The following is a 16298-nucleotide window of genomic DNA, read 5'->3' as shown; positions in this document are numbered from 1 at the left end:
TCAGTGAATGCCACCTGTGTTGCGGTTATTGCGAGGACAGCTTCTCCTTTTCCTTGAATAAAGAGCTTCAGGAATACTGTTCGTAAGTCACAATCTTACTCTGCATGTCAAGGCTTTCTCTAGATTCCTGTCCTACAAATACAGCTGATGAGTTACGGTCTCTACTGAAGAGCAAGTTTCAACCCTGGAAGTTGGCTGTTTTTAAACAGGCAAATGCCATTATGCCAAGCGTATTTAGGAAAGGATTGGTGAATGTAGTCTCCACATCAGTCTGTGTGGTTATGTGACTATCTGCTACTGATCTTAGAGCATTACATCATTTACTCCATGGTGCTTCTATGGAAAAACAGTGTTGCTCTTCCTGGGATTTTACAATATGTCACAGTGCCATCTTGTGGCAATCCAATATACAGTGCATTCGGGAATTATTCACTTTTTCCACATTTTGTCACATTACATTATTCTATTCCCCCCCCCCCCCCCCCCTCATCAGTCTACACACAATAGCCCATAATGACAAAGTGAAAACAGTTTTTTAGAAATGTTTGCAAATGTATTCAAAATAAAACACTGAACTATCACATTTACATAAGTATTCAGACCCTTTACTCAGTACTTTGTTGAAGCACCTTTGGCAGTGATTGCAGCCTCGAGTGTTCTTGGGTATGACGCTACAAGCTTGGCACACCTGTATTTGGGGGTTTCTTTAATTTTTCTCTGCAGATCCTCTCAGGCTCTGCCAGGTTGGATGGGGAGCGTCGCTGCACAGCTATTTTCAGGTCTCTCCAGAGATGTTAGATCGGGTTCAAGTCCTGGACTTCTGGGCCACTCACGTTCAGAGACTTGTCCCGAAGCCACTCCTGCATTGTCTTGGCTGTTTGGTTAGGGTCGTTTTCCTGTTGGAAGGAAAACTGGACAAGAAGAATACCTATGTAAGAATACTTTTCATTGACTATAGCTCGGCATTCAACACCATTGTACCCTCCAAGCTCATCATCAAGCTAGAGGCACTGGGTCTCAACCTCGCTCTGCGCAATTGGGTCCTGGACTTCCTGACGGGCCTCCCCCAGGTGGTGAAGGAAGGAAACAACATCTCCACTTCACTGATCCTCAACACTGGGGCCCCACAAGGGTGCGTGCACAGCCCCCTCCTGTACTCCCTGGTCACCCATGACTGCGTGGCCATGCACGCCTCCAACTCAATCATCAAGTTTGCAGACGACACAACAGTAGTAGGCTTGATACCAACACAGATGAGACAGCCTACAGGGAGGAGGTGAGGGCACTCGGAGTGTGGTGTCAGGAAAACAACCTCTCACTCAACGTCAACAAAACAAAGGAGATGATCGTGGACTTCAGGAAACAGCAGAGGGAGCACCCCCCTATCCACATCGATGGGACAGCAGTGGAGAAGGTGGAAAGTTTTAAGTTACTTGGCGTACACCATGGACAAACTGAAATGGTCCACCCACACAGATAGTGTGGTGAAGGCGCAACAGCGCCTCTCCAACCTCAGGAGGCTGAAGAAATGTGGCTTGTCACCTAAAAGCATCACAAACTTTTACAGATGCACAATTGAGAGCATCCTGTCGGGCTGCATCACTGCGTGGTACGGCAACTGCACCGCCCACAACCGCAAGGCTCTCCAGAGGGTGGTGCGGTCTGCACAACGCATAACCGGGGACACCTACAACACCCGATGTCACAGGAACAAGGACAACAACCACCCGAGCCACTGCCTGTTCACCCTGCTACCATCCAGAAGGCGAGGTCAGTACAGGTGCATCAAAGCTGGGACCGAGAGACTGAAAAACAGCTTCTATCTCAAGGCCATCAGACTGTTGAACTGCCATCACTAACACAGAGAGGCTGCTGCCTACATACAGACTTGAAATCATTGGCCACTTTAATAAATGGATCACTAGTCACTTAAATAATGCCACTTTAATAATGTTTACATATCTTGCATTACTCATCTCATATGTATATTCTGTATTGTATACCATCTATTGCATCTTAGCCTATGCCGCTCTGTCATTGCTCATCCATATATTTATATTTATATATTCTTATTCCATTCCTTTACTTAGATTTGAGTGTATTAGGTAGTTGTTGTGGAATTGTTAGATTACATGTTAGATATTGCTGCACTGTCGGAACTAGAAGCACAAGCATTTCGCTACATGCAATAACATCTGCTAACCATGTGTATGTGACCAATACGATTTGATTTGATTTGAGGTGAACCTTCACCCCAGTCTTCACCCAAGCTTTTCTTCAAGGATGTCTCTGTACTTTGCTCTATTCATCTTTCCCTCGATCCTGACTAGTCTCCCAATCTCTGCCGCTGAAAAACCTCCCCACAGCATGATGCTGCCACCACCATGCTTCACCATAGGGATGGTGCCAGGTTTCCTCCAGACGTGATGCTTGGCATTCAGTCCAAAGATCATCAGACCAGAGAATGTTGTTTCTCATGGTCTGAGAGTTCTTTAGGTGTCTTTTGGTAAACTCCAAGCGGTCTGTCATGTGCCTTTTACTGAGGAGTGGCTTCTGTCTGGCCACTCTACCATAAAGGCCTAATTGGTGGAGTGCTGCAGAGATGGTTGTCCGTCTGGAAGGTCCCATCGGAGAACCTTCTCCCATCAGAGAAACTCTGAAGCTCTGTCAGAGTGACCATCGGGTTCTTCGTCACCTCCCTGACCAAGGCCCTGCTCCCCCGATTGCTCAGTTTGGCCGGGCAGCCAGCTCTATGAAGAGTCTTGGGGTTCCAAACTTCTTCCATTTAAGAATGATGCAGGCCATTGTATTCTTGGGGACCTTCAACGCTGCAGAAGTATTGTGCCTTGACACAATCCTGTCTCGAAGCTCTACGGACAATTCCTTCAAGCTCATGGCTTGGTTTTTTTCTCTGACATGCACTGTCAACTGTGGGACCTTCTATGGATACAGTTTAAGTTGGAAGTTTACATGCACTTAGGTTGGAGTCAATAAAACTTGTTTTTCAACCACTCCACAAATTTCTTGTTAACAAACTATAGTTTTGACAAGTCGGTTAGGACATCTACTTTGTGCATGTCATTTTTCCAACAATTGTTTACAGACAGATTATTTCACTTATAATTCACTGTATCACAATTCCAGTGGGTCTAAGTTTACTGTGCCTTTAAACAGCTTGGAAAATTCCAGAAAATGATGTCATGGCTTTAGAAGCTTCTTATAGGCTAATTGACGTCATTTGAGTCAATTGGAGGTGTACCTGTGGATTTATTTCAAGGCCTAGTCAAACTCAGTGCCTCTTTGCTTGACATCATGGGAAATCAAAAGAAATCAGACAAGACCTCAGAAGAAAAATTGTACATCTCCAAGTCTGGTTCATCCTTGGGAGCATTTTCCAAACGCCTGAAGTTACCACGTTCATCTGTACAAACAATAGTATGCAAGTATAAACACCATGGGACCACGCAGCCATCATACCCCTCAGGAAGGAGACGTGTTCTGTTTCCTAGAGATGAACGTGCTTTGGTGCGAAAAGTGCAAATCAATCCCAGAACAACAGGAAAGGACCTTGTGAAGACGCCGGAGGAAATGGGTACAAAAGTATCTATATCCACAGTAAAACGAGTCCTATATCGACATAACCTGAAAGGCCGCTCAGCGAGGAAGAAGCCACTGCTCCAAAACCACCATAAAAAAGCCAGACTACAGTTTGCAACTGCACATGGGGACAAATTGTACTTTTTGGAGAAATGTCCTCTGGTCTGATGAAACAAAAATCAAACGGTTTGGCCATAATGACCATTGTTATTTTTGGAGGAAAAAGGGGGAGGCTTGCAAGCCGAAGTACACCATCCCAACCGGGAAGCACGGGGGTGGGAGCATCCTGTTGTGGGGGGTGCTTTGCTGCAGTAAGGACTGGTGCACTTCACAAAATAGATGGCATCATGAGAAGGAACATTTTGTGGATATATTGAAGCAACATCTCAAGACATTAGTCAGGAAGCTAAAGCTTAGTCGCAAATGGGTCTTCCAAATGGACAATGACCCCAAGCATACTTCCAAAGTTGTGGCAAAATGGCTTTAGGACAACAAAGTCAAGGTATTGGAGTGGCCTTCACAAAGCCCTGACCTCAATCCCATAGAACATTTGTGGGCAGAACTGAAAAAGCGTGTGCGAGCAAGGAGGCCTACAAACCTGACCAGCTCTGTCAGGAGGAATGGGCCAAAATTCCCCCAACTTATTGTGGGAAGCTTGTGGAAGGCTACCCTAAACGTTTGACCCAAGTTGTAAACTTCTGACCCACTGTGAATGTGATGAAATAAATAAAAGCTGAAATAAATAATTCTCTACTATTATTCTGACATTTCACATTCATGAAATAAAGTGGTAATCCTATCTGACCTAAGACATGTAATCTTTACTAGGATTAAATGTCAGGAATTGTGAAAAACTGAGTTTAAATGTATTTGGCTAAGGTGTATGTAAACTTCCGACTTCAACTGTAGGTGTGCCTTTCCAAATCATGTCCAATCAATTGAATTTACCACAAGTTGTAGAAACATCTTAAGGTTGATCAATGGAAACAGGATGCACCTGAGCTCAATTTCAAGTCTCATAGCAAAAGGTCTGAATACTTATGTAAATAAGGTATTTCTGTTTAACATTTTTATACATTTGCAAAAGTTTCTAAAAACCGGTTTCTGCTTTGTCATTATGGGGAATTGTGTGTAGATTGATGAGGGTAAAGAGTTATTTAATCAAATTTAGAATAAGGCTGTAGCGTAACAAAATGTGGAAAAAGTGAAGGGGTCTGAAGACTTTCCGAATGCACTGTAACTGCATATTTGACCCAACCTTTGGTCAAAGCCATTAGTCCTGATTTGTTTGTGTGTGTGTGTGTGTGTGTGTGTGTGTGTGTGTGCGTGCGTGTGTGTCCCACAGCTATGAAGTCTGACCGTAAGCGTCTGAAGGTGGAGAAGGCCGACTTGGTGAACCAGATGCAGCAGCTGTACACCACACTGGAGAGCCGGGAGGAGCAGCTCCGAGACTTCATACGCAACTACGACCAGCACCGTAAGGTACAATACACTCAACTACGACCAGCACCGTAAGGTACAATACACTCAACTACGACCAGCACCATAAGGTACAATACAATCAACTACGACCAGCACCGTAAGGTACATTAGACTCAACTACGACCAGCACCGTAAGGTACAATACACTCAACTACGACCAGCACCGTAAGGTACAATACACTCAACTACGACCAGCACCATAAGGTACAATACAATCAACTACGACCAGCACCGTAAGGTACATTAGACTCAACTACGACCAGCACCGTAAGGTACAATACACTCAACTACGACCAGCACCGTAAGGTACATTACACTCAACTACGACCAGCACCGTAAGGTACATTACACTCAACTACGACCAGCACCGTAAGGTACAATACACTCAACTACGACCAGCACCGTAAGGTACATTACACTCAACTACGACCAGCACCGTAAGGTACAATACACTCAACTACGACCAGCACCGTAAGGTACAATACACTCAACTACGACCAGCACCGTAAGGTACATTACACTCAACTACAACCAGCACCGTAAAGTACGTTACACTCAACTACGACCAGCACCGTAAGGTACAATACACTCAACTACGACCAGCACCGTAAGGTACATTACACTCAACTACGACCAGCACCGTAAGGTACAATAAACTCAACTACGACCATTACCGTAAGGTACAATAAACTCAACTACGACCAGCACCATAAAGTACATTACACTCAACTACGACCAGCACCGTAAAGTACATTACACTCAACTACGACCAGCACCGTAAGGTACAATACACTCAACTACGACCAGCACCGTAAGGTACAATACACTCAACTACGACCAGCACCGTAAGGTACATTACACTCAACTACGACCAGCACCGTAAGGTACAATACACTCAACTACGACCAGCACCGTAAGGTACAATACACTCAACTACGACCAGCACCGTAAGGTACAATAAACTCAACTACGACCAGCACCGTAAGGTACATTACACTCAACTACGACCAGCACCGTAAAGTACGTTACACTCAACTACGACCAGCACCGTAAAGTACATTACACTCAACTACGACCAGCACCGTAAGGTACATTACACTCAACTACGACCAGCACCGTAAAGTACGTTACACTCAACTACGACCAGCGCCGTAAAGTACATTACACTCAACTACAACCAGCACCGAAAGGTACATTAAGCTCAATTACGACCAGCACCGAAAGGTACATTACACTCAATTATGACCAGCACCGTAAGGTACATTACATTCAATTATGACCAGCACCGTAAAGTACGTTACACTCAACTACAACCAGCACCGAAAGGTACATTAAGCTCAATTACGACCAGCACCGAAAGGTACATTACACTCAATTACGATCAGCACCGTAAAGTACATTACACTCAATTACGATCAGCACCGTAAAGTACATTACACTCAATTACAACCAGCACCGTAAGGTACATTACACTCAACTACAACCAGCACCGAGAGGTACATTAAGCTCAATTACGACCAGCACCGAAAGGTACATTTCACTCAACTATTACCAGCACCGTAAGGTACATTACACTCAACTACAGCCAACACCGTAAAGTACGTTACACTCAATTACAACCAGCACCGTAAGGTACATTACACTCAATTACGATCAGCACCGTAAAGTACATTACACTCAATTACGATCAGCACCGTAAAGTACATTACACTCAACTATAACCTGCACCGTAAGGTACATTACACTCAATTATGACCAGCACCGAAAGGTACATTACACTCAACTACGACCAGCACCATAAGGTACGTTACACTGAACTACAACCAGCACCGTAAAGTACGTTACACTCAACTACAACCAGCAGCGTAAAGTACGTTACACTCAACTACAACCAGCACCGAAAGGTACATTACACTCAACTACGACCAGCACCGAAAGGTACATTACACTCAATTATGACCAGCACCGAAAGGTACATTACAATCACTATACATACAGTAGCCAGATACACTCCAAGTATTTTGACTTAATATAACTGGGATTCATTGAGCAGTCAAATGCTCACACACTGGTTTACGGCAGTACTACAGTGTATGCTCTGAAGATTGACAGTGTCTGTGTGCTCTACTGTAGGAGAGTGAGGATGCTGTGAAGGCCCTGGCTAAGGAGAAGGACCTGCTGGAGAGGGAGAAATGGGATCTGAGGAGGCAGACCAAAGAAGCTACAGAGCAGGCCTGCATCCTGCGTTCTCACATGGACATGAAGGAGAACCGCATCAAAGAGCTCGAGGCTGAGCTCACAATGGTGAGACACACACACACGTGCACTCACACACAGACACACACACGCAATGTGACACGCACACGCTGATATGCACTGACACACACATGCTGTGTTTTGCTCTGTAACGGAATTCATGCATTTTCTGCCTGGTTGCGGAGCTCCTTATAGAGCCTGTTGTCTGTCTGTCTGACTGAGAGATGGCCTCATTATTCACTCCATGTCCTTAATTCCTCTCCGCGGCCAGTCAACAGCCAGCCCACCTCCTCTGTAGGGCTACCCTAGCTCCTCACTACCCTCAGCAGCAGCTGATAAGATTTACCAAAGCTAAAAGACTATATCTCTGTCACTGTCAAGTGCTCACAGACAGAGAATTATGCTAACGTTTATGGAGTGATCTGTCCCATCTAATCCCACACACATTTCAACACATTGTGCTATGCCAAACATAAAGCGTAAACGCATATTTCAAATCAAATCAAATTGCATTGGTCGCATACACGTATTTAGCAGATGTTATTGTGGGTGTAGCGAAATGCTTCTGTTAGCATATTTTAACACGTGTGTGTGTGTGTGTGTGTGTGTGTACCACTATATCTTACCAGCCTGTGTGTGTATTTATGCCAGGCGAAACAGTCCCTGGCCACGTTGACTAAGGATGTGCCGAAGCGCCACTCCCTGGCCATGCCCTCAGAGCCGGTGGTGAACGGCAGTCAGGAGTGGGCGATGCAGGGAGACCTGCCCCTCACCGCTGCCATCCGCCAGAGCCAACAGACCCTCTACCATGGACACACTGTGGACCGCCAGGGTAGGCTCACCTGTCTGTCTCTCTCTCTCACACACACACAAACAGCACAACCATTACTGTATTGAGGAGTCAGTGTGTCTAATGTGTGTGTGTGTGTGTGTGTGTGTGTGTGTGTGTGTGTGTCTCCTCTCTAGCGGTGGTCAGGGTCAGTCCCTGTCACTCCCGCCAGCCCTCCATCATCTCGGACGCGTCGGCGGCTGACGGGGATCGGTCGTCCACCCCAAGCGACATCAACTCCCCCCGCCACCGGACCCACTCCCTCTGCAATGTAAGAGCTGCCTGGCCTCCCCGACCAAGTAATCACACCTCCACAATTCTCTATAAGTACCTTTCTGTACTCCTCTGTGTTCTGTTCTGTCTGTCTTTCTTTTCTCTGCCTGCTCTTTCCCTTGATTTAGTTTTGTTAAATTATTAGTTTACTGTAGTTCTGGGATTTCATCTGCAAGTTGTTTGTGAGAGAATCTCCCGGTTCATTTACTAACCTGAATGTCTGTGTGTCCTCTGCCCTCTCTCTTTCTCTCTTTCCTACTCCCCTCTGCCCTCTCTCTTTCTCTCTTTCCTACTCCCCTCTGCCCTCTCTCTTTCTCTCTTTCCTACTCCCCTCTGCCCCCTCTTTCTCTCTTCCTGCCCTCCCTCTCTCTCTTTCCTCCTGCCATCTCCTTCCCCTGGCCTAGTCTATGGAGGACCTGGAGGACCAGAAGCGTAAGACAAAGAAGAAGGAGAAGATGAGTCTGGGCTCCCTGTCCCGGGTGTTTGCTCGGGGAAAGCAGCGCAAGTCAATGGACCCGGGCCTGTTTGATGGTACATCCACCCCTGATTATTACATAGAGGAGGATGCCGACTGGTGATGGTGTATGTGGATTTCTGTGTGGGTCTGGTTGTGTGCATGCAGATGTGTGTGTGTGTGTGTGTGTGTGTGTGTGTGTGCGCGCACCTCTGTGTGTGTGTGTGTGTGGGTGGGTGGGTGGGTGGGTGGGTGGGTGGGTGGGTGGGTGTGCGCGCTCCTCCATGTGTGTCTGTCTGTGTGTGTGTGGGTGGGTGTATGTGTGCCTTCATGTGTGTCTGTCTGTGTGCGGGTGTGTGTGTGTACGGGTGTGTGCGTGTGTGTGTGTGTGTGTTGCCGCGTGTTCCCAAAAGAAAAACCTGAGAGACAACTGCTGCTCCCAGATAATGTACATTATCCTCAAAATGTATGTATGTAAATTAAATATATATTTATAGATGTACATGTATGCATATGTATATATGTTTACATGCATATAAATATATAGACGGGATTATTATGTGTTGACATGTTTATGCTGTGTTATCTTTGATTTGTCTTAATATATGTTTCTTTTTTATAACTGGAGACTTGAAGGACAGCTGTGCATATGTAAATAGAAGTAATTCTGCACCTAGTGTTTGTAAATGTATTTTGTCTGATAACGATTTTATTTTAGAGTTGCTTTAATCATATTTTTGGACTTTTTTTATTTAGAATTCTCCCATCCCAGTCTTATTTGGCCCATTCCTGACATTCTCATGAAAGTATGAATGAGGAATACCCTCCACATTGTAACTGGAGACTAAACATACCAGCACAACCCTGCTCCGTACCGAAGTATACTGGACCACTGGTATCATTTAGTAATAAAAAAACATTGAAGTGCATGGAACAACCATGTTTCTGACCGTGAAACTGAAACTAAATATGAATAATATGACAATCATAAGGACATTTGATATTGTAGTTCACAGTGGACCAGTTAGTCCACCAGTTAGTGGACCAGTTTTCAGAATCGTCCCACTATACAGCAACAGTAAGGACTTTGAGCTACCTTTTGTTGTGCCACTGTAGAACAAGAGAACCTACTACAGCTGGGGGGAGAAGGCCTTATTGCTTATTCTGTCATATTGGACAATAGGGGAAGAACAGTACGTTTAAATAGCCCACTGGGCAGCATTGACAAATAGGAAAGCATTACATAGGATGATGCTGTGAGTGCCAGAGTGTGCGATCTGAATAGTGTGTTTGTATAGAGATAGGTTTAGGAGTATGGGAATGCTAGCTAGCTAGATGAATCATATGTGCTTGTTTGTGTAGGCCTCCAGCTCTGTTCTACCCATGCTGAATGTTTCAGACATCATTCGTTAAAGACTTACAGTACCCTGCCCAGCCTGTAGATGTGTTTGATCCATCCATATACATTTCTTAGTCTGAATGCTGAAAACCAAAATAAGGTTCCAAAACAATGGTTTTACAACAGGAAGCAAAAAAACATTTTAACACACAAAATAATTGAATGTTTGTGACTCGTATGCACACACACACACTGTTTGAACGCATTTTAAATTGCCAAAGGTTCAAGTTTGGTCTTTGATCAAACAAAAAACAGAGTCAGAGTAGATGTGTGTCATTGTTAGCAATGCCTTGTAAGATCGCTTTTGTCCTTATTGAGTTGACAACTATCTAACATGTGCCAACGGTAAGCATAGGACTGTGCACTAAAACCCCTGCATGATTATCTGTGCTGCTTTGGTTAGGAATCTATTAGTTAGCAGTGAAAATAACAACCTCAAGCGTTCTCTGTTGTTCGTGTTCGCTAACCCCCCGAAACAAAACCCATTCCCATTTTTCATTCTCTTGCATCATTCTGGATGCAATGAAAGTTTTTTTTGTTTGTTTTGCTCTTCAGCATACAACCCCTCATTTCTTACATTTGTGATTATGATAATAATCTGTTTTAATGTTTTGTCATTCAGGAGATGTTGCATAAAAGAGTAAATCTATTAAGTATTTTATTTAAAGAACAATAAGTAACTTCTAGGGAAAAAATGAACATGATAAATGATTGAAATAAAATCTTATTTTAAAATAAAACCAGCAACCAAGTATCCATGTGACGTTTTTCTGTTCCATGTCTATTCTGTTCTTGTGTCCTGGTGCCCCTCTCAACACTTCCTCTCTGGGCCATGTTGGATGGTGACTCCCTCCTTCCCTCACTCCCCAGAAAAGATACCCTCGTCTGTGATTTACCAAGTGTTTGTTTCCACACTGTGGGGATCATTCATAAAACCATGCTGAAGGGAAATGACCTCCTGTGCTACTGAACAATTCATAGAGATTGTACTTCTGTAGGCCTCACTCTCAGCATGTTGACAAGGTTGAAGGAACACTGGCTGAACACTTGCTAATCATCCTGGATTTTGCAGAGTACTTATTTGTTGGAGGCTTGTTTAAACAGGTTGTAAATTCACAGCAGATGTTAGTTATGAATAATGTGTTGTGTTTCTACTGTGTCTCAATATTTAATAATTGCCCCTAGTGACTAAAAGTCACTCCATCCCCACCCGATCATTCAAACTCAGACATTCAAACTCAAACCTTAACCCAATTCACACAGCATTTGCTGAACAGTAAAACCATAGACTGACTTTAGGAAATGCATACTAATAGTTGTATTTAAAAAGATTTTCCTGTAATTTGTCAATGCTTGAGTCACCTGCTCAGTTGTGGCACCGGTTCTCACTTTGTAATATAAATTGTAGTGTGATGAGCCATTCATTAATGTCCTCATTATGGCATCGAATCAGTACTCTAGACTGTAGAGAGACCTCAATAATACACTGCTGTTGTGATTTACTCTGGCACCATCTTCTGGCTACATAGAGCAGTGGCTGACTGTTCATAATAGTCCTAAAGCAGTTTTTACACTTTCCTGGTCTCTTGTTTGAGACCCTCTGTCAGTCAATCGCTAATACTCCTGTCATGAAAAGGAATGTTTGATGTTAGATGCCGGGGGACATTGTACAGGTCGATGGGAGTCATCCAACAATCCCACGTGTTTCAGTAGACGGTACATATTGTAGGCATGTCAACATTTTACAGAGGGATGTTAGTAATATCCTAGGTACACAGTGATATATCCTCCCTTTTCTACTGTTCAGTTGGATGAGTCATTTTTGCCTCTCAATTCCTTTGACCCCAAACCCCTCCCCTGTCCTGTACTTCTACTTCCCCTGACCAATCCTGACAGACTCTGACAGCCTCTCCAGACTATCAACACAACAACCCAGCCTATCAGACGGAGAGGAGCAGCTGGACCGCCTCCAGCAGATGGAGCTCACTCGGAACATGCCCATGTCACTGTGGAAGGCAGGGGCGGTACAAGCCTGGCTGGAGGTTGTCATGGCAATGTCCATGTACCTTCGTGCTTGCTCGGAAAACGTCAAAAGTGGGAAGGTATGGTCTCTACGCTTCAACACGTAACAAGTACACATCCACTTTAAGTCTGATTTCCGGACTTGTTTTTACAAAGCTTGTAATGACGATAACAGTGTTACTAAGAATCCCTCATCTTCCCAGGAAAACCGGGATTTCGGCATGCTTTCCTTCCTCATAGAATCTGCATTAGATCTAGTATTTCCTCGTCCATGCTTGCTTGCATGTTTGTGCTTTAGTCTGTGAGTGCTGTGCAGTGGAGGTGTAGATTGATGAGAAGAATGCTCTGGGTGGGTGTCCCCTGGCTGCAGGTGCTGCTGGGGCTGACAGACGAGGACCTGGAGCTGGGACTGGGCATCAGTAACCCCATGCACCGCAGGAAGCTACGTCTCGCCATCGAGGACTACAGGGAGGCAGAGGCTGGCCAGGGGTGAGCTGGAACATCCACACACACACACAAACAGGCATGTATGCACACACATTGCTGAGTATGACCGTCTCAAATGTTAGGCTATCAAAGGCTGCTGAAATGGACCATCATTGGGTTGCCAAATCTTGGTTGAGTGACGTCGGGTTGCCCCAGTATTCCCAAGCCTTCCAAAGCCAACTGGTGGACGGCCGGGTGCTCAACTCCCTCAGCCGACGAGACCTGGAGAGACTCCTGAACATCACCACCCAGTCCCACCAAACCAGCCTGCTCCTGGCCATCCAGCTCCTGCAATTGCTCAACTTCGACAAAGAGGTCAGACCTGTGTTCATTATCAATACTGTGACATTAGAGTGAACTCTCAGCCTCTCCTCCCGGTGTGTTTGTGGAGTGATTACAGTAGTAACCGTACTTTTGTAACCGTACTGTATTATAACTGTACATTAACAGTTCAGTATGTGTGTGTTGTTGGTGCGCAGGTCCTGGAGGCTCGCCGAGCCCAGAGTGAGCACAAGGACCAGGACCCAGTGGTTTGGACTTGCCACAGAGTTATAAAGTGGATCAGAGACATAGACCTAAAAGTGGGTCATTTTCCTAGTAGAGAAACATCAGAATGCACCTGGATTCCATTCAGACTGTCTCCGTTTTGGGCCAATAGACTGGTGTATAGATCCTGTTAGGGAAGATTGAGGCAAATATAGCCAAGTTGTTTGTTTGCCATTGTTCTTGTTGGATAACATTATGTCCCTATGTCTCACTGGTCAGGAGTATGCTGACAGTCTTCATGGCAGGGGAGTCCATGGTGCTGTGTTGGCTCTGGACCCCTCATTTGATGCAGATGCCATGGCCAAGGCCCTGGGAATCCCCAGCCACAAACATATGCTTTATCGGCACATGTATGAGGAGATGAAGGCTCTCTCCATCCCTGCCAGGTGATTGGTCTCCCTATATCATTTATGTTTTTAAAGCTCCTTGGCAATAAGTAGAATGTTTGTTGAATTTACAGCAGTGAAGTTAATTGACTCTTCCCTTCTTCCTACCCCTTGTAGGCAAACTAGTGTGGAGCAGGATTGTGAAGTGCCGGGAACGGGAGACCCACCACAATCCCCTTCTGCTGTTAGCCGCTATAACGAGGAGATAGTGTCTATGAGACGAAGGTCAGGCAAGGTAAGAAGAAGCTACTTTCACAATTTTATTTATGAAGATGTCTCGACAAATGGTGGTTAATCAAAATTAGGCTGGACTGTTCCACTGGGTATGAGTTTTGTTTTGACTTATTCTTCCTCTCATTTTCCCAGAGTCCTCTTCGGTTTAACCCAAAGATCGCCATTGGACGGGGCCTTGGTTACCATGGCAGCTGTGGATCTCTGCCCAGAGAGGCACGGGTGCAGGCTGTGCCCAGGACAAAGGGAAGTCCCATGCACACCTACAAGAGTGTTGAGATCACCAATGTCTGAACTGTGCCCTGTGGGGGGGATACAGGTGGTTGACTCCAGGTGAAAAGCATTCAATATCAACAGAATTGCTGTTTTTTGACAATTAAAAATAAATCCAAATCCTCATTTTTGGAATTTACCATTTTATTTTCAATTTCAGAAACATTTTATTTATTGTTCTACAGTAAATGTCAATATATCAGTGGACTTAATGCCTTATGTTTGAATAGGAGAAAACTATAAACATGTTGTAACATTCAAAGCTCCACTTTGCAGGAAAACTGGTGGCATTTTTCCTTTCAAAGAATGACCATCACAATTTTTCTTTACCAAGGCATCTCTTGTAACATATTGATGAACATTATGGTAATAATGTGTTGCTGCATATCAAAAGTCCATGGAGGGTGAAAGTGGTCTGTTCCTGTTGCCATGCCAGGAGGATGATCATTCACTTTGGTCAGGATCTCTGGAGGGAAGAAGTACGCCTGATGTCCCGGTCCTTTGACGACCATGCCCTGTTTCATGTATCTCTGTTTCATGTATCTCACTGCCTGGCCTGGCCGGCCTCCTCCCTGTGCAGGAAAGTGATTTTGGCCCGGCCTGCCTGGGTTTCCTGGCTCAAATCAGTTGCAGATGTCCACTACTTGGAACTTGGAACCCATATCTTCGGAACCCGCCATTCCCTGGGTTCCATGTACGTTTATAATTACATTCCATATTGTGAGAGATAACTGGCCTTGAGTTAAGACAACAGCCATCAGGAGAATAAGGTGGGGGGGGGGGGGGGGGAGTCTGGAAAATTGCTATAGCAGAGCTTGCAATTTGTTCAAATAGCTCAAATATGGCCAAGAGGCACAGACTACAGTTTGTTATGTTTGTCAGAAATATAATACAATTCCATGTAAACATGCTGGAAAAATTCCTAGAAACTACAGAGGCCACACAGCTTTTCATATTGTTGAATTAAACTCTTTTGTTTGTTATTTGCAAAGGAGTCTTTAATTTCATTGTAAATATGGGAAAATATTACATTCTAATATTCAATTCATTATAAGGTCAAGATTTTACTGTCTCTCAGTGATTTACAATATTGTAAATATTTGTACAGTTTGCATTACGGATAATGAAGGTCTAATGCCATGGTGTAGAATGTTTACGTAGGCCAGGATGTCAAGGGAAATCTTATTTGTTTTATCATCATTAACTCAGAGTGCACGAGTATACAGTACAACAGTAGAGCAGTGTATTTCACCAGAGCATTCCACAACCATATCACACATTCAAACAGCTGGAGGGGGCATAGAACCAGAAGAAAACAGGTATATCAGCTATGGCGATCTCCTACAAAAACCAAACCCAGCACCGTGGTGAACATAGTCAGTCAGATAGACATACAAAGTGGGAACATTAGGCTTGTTCAAACTAGTCAAATGTGGTTTGAATATCAAAGGCTTATGCGTTACAGAAAACACACACTAAATTGTTGATTTGTTCTGGCGTAAAACAATCCCCTTTCACTCAAGCATATCACATACATATAGTCAGACTACTAACAACAGAAAAGAGGGGCAATTTCCTTGAAATGAGAAAGAGGTCAGAGTTTATATTGTACGTTTTCAAATAGGTGTTTATGAAGTAATTATGTACTGTACATGTGCCACTGCTGAAAAAAATGTTTGAAACTGCTGTACATGAACTACAATACATTACTTGTGTTTTGTGTAGGCCTACTCAATAATAAAGATGTAAATGCTATCAGAAATGCACGTTATTGCAGTTTATTATGAGCACTTAAGAAAATCGAGAAGGGTCTAATTGCATTCGTTTCGTTTTCATTTGGATTTAGTCTGCTCAGACACTTTTCAGACAGGCCTATTTAGGCGAACACAATTGTCAATCCACGTTTATTTGAGTTTATGGGGAAAATCCATCATAAACGCTCTTTATGAACGTACGTCTATGTGCGGTATGGTCGCGTTCACACGTGCGGCATAATAGCAAGGAGGCAGCAAAGGGTTAATTAACTTAACACTTTACAACCGGGGGAGGTTTCACTCTGGTTGG

General features: G+C 44.3%; 1 protein-coding gene across 1 annotated transcript in view; it reads left to right on the top strand.

Moving 5' to 3' along the window:
• LOC120064940 (kazrin-like) overlaps positions 1 to 15989 on the top strand; it is a 152069-nt gene extending 136080 nt beyond the window's left edge. The window contains exons 9-21 of the mRNA XM_039015540.1: positions 4943 to 5079; positions 7213 to 7383; positions 7987 to 8167; positions 8302 to 8435; positions 8842 to 8968; positions 12187 to 12392; positions 12683 to 12801; positions 12882 to 13113; positions 13278 to 13379; positions 13564 to 13730; positions 13848 to 13965; positions 14097 to 14294; positions 14671 to 15989. Coding sequence (XP_038871468.1) covers positions 4943 to 5079; positions 7213 to 7383; positions 7987 to 8167; positions 8302 to 8435; positions 8842 to 8968; positions 12187 to 12392; positions 12683 to 12801; positions 12882 to 13113; positions 13278 to 13379; positions 13564 to 13730; positions 13848 to 13965; positions 14097 to 14255 — 1853 coding nt within the window. The 3' untranslated portion in view covers positions 14256 to 14294; positions 14671 to 15989. The remainder of the gene's footprint in view (positions 1 to 4942; positions 5080 to 7212; positions 7384 to 7986; positions 8168 to 8301; positions 8436 to 8841; positions 8969 to 12186; positions 12393 to 12682; positions 12802 to 12881; positions 13114 to 13277; positions 13380 to 13563; positions 13731 to 13847; positions 13966 to 14096; positions 14295 to 14670) is intronic.
• Positions 15990 to 16298: the final 309 nt, after the last annotated feature.

This window comes from Salvelinus namaycush, chromosome 20 (assembly GCF_016432855.1).
Source record: "Salvelinus namaycush isolate Seneca chromosome 20, SaNama_1.0, whole genome shotgun sequence".
NCBI lineage: Eukaryota > Metazoa > Chordata > Actinopteri > Salmoniformes > Salmonidae > Salvelinus > Salvelinus namaycush.
The sequence above is the reverse complement of the archived record's forward strand: the minus strand, read 5'-3'. Positions and strand labels throughout refer to the sequence as shown.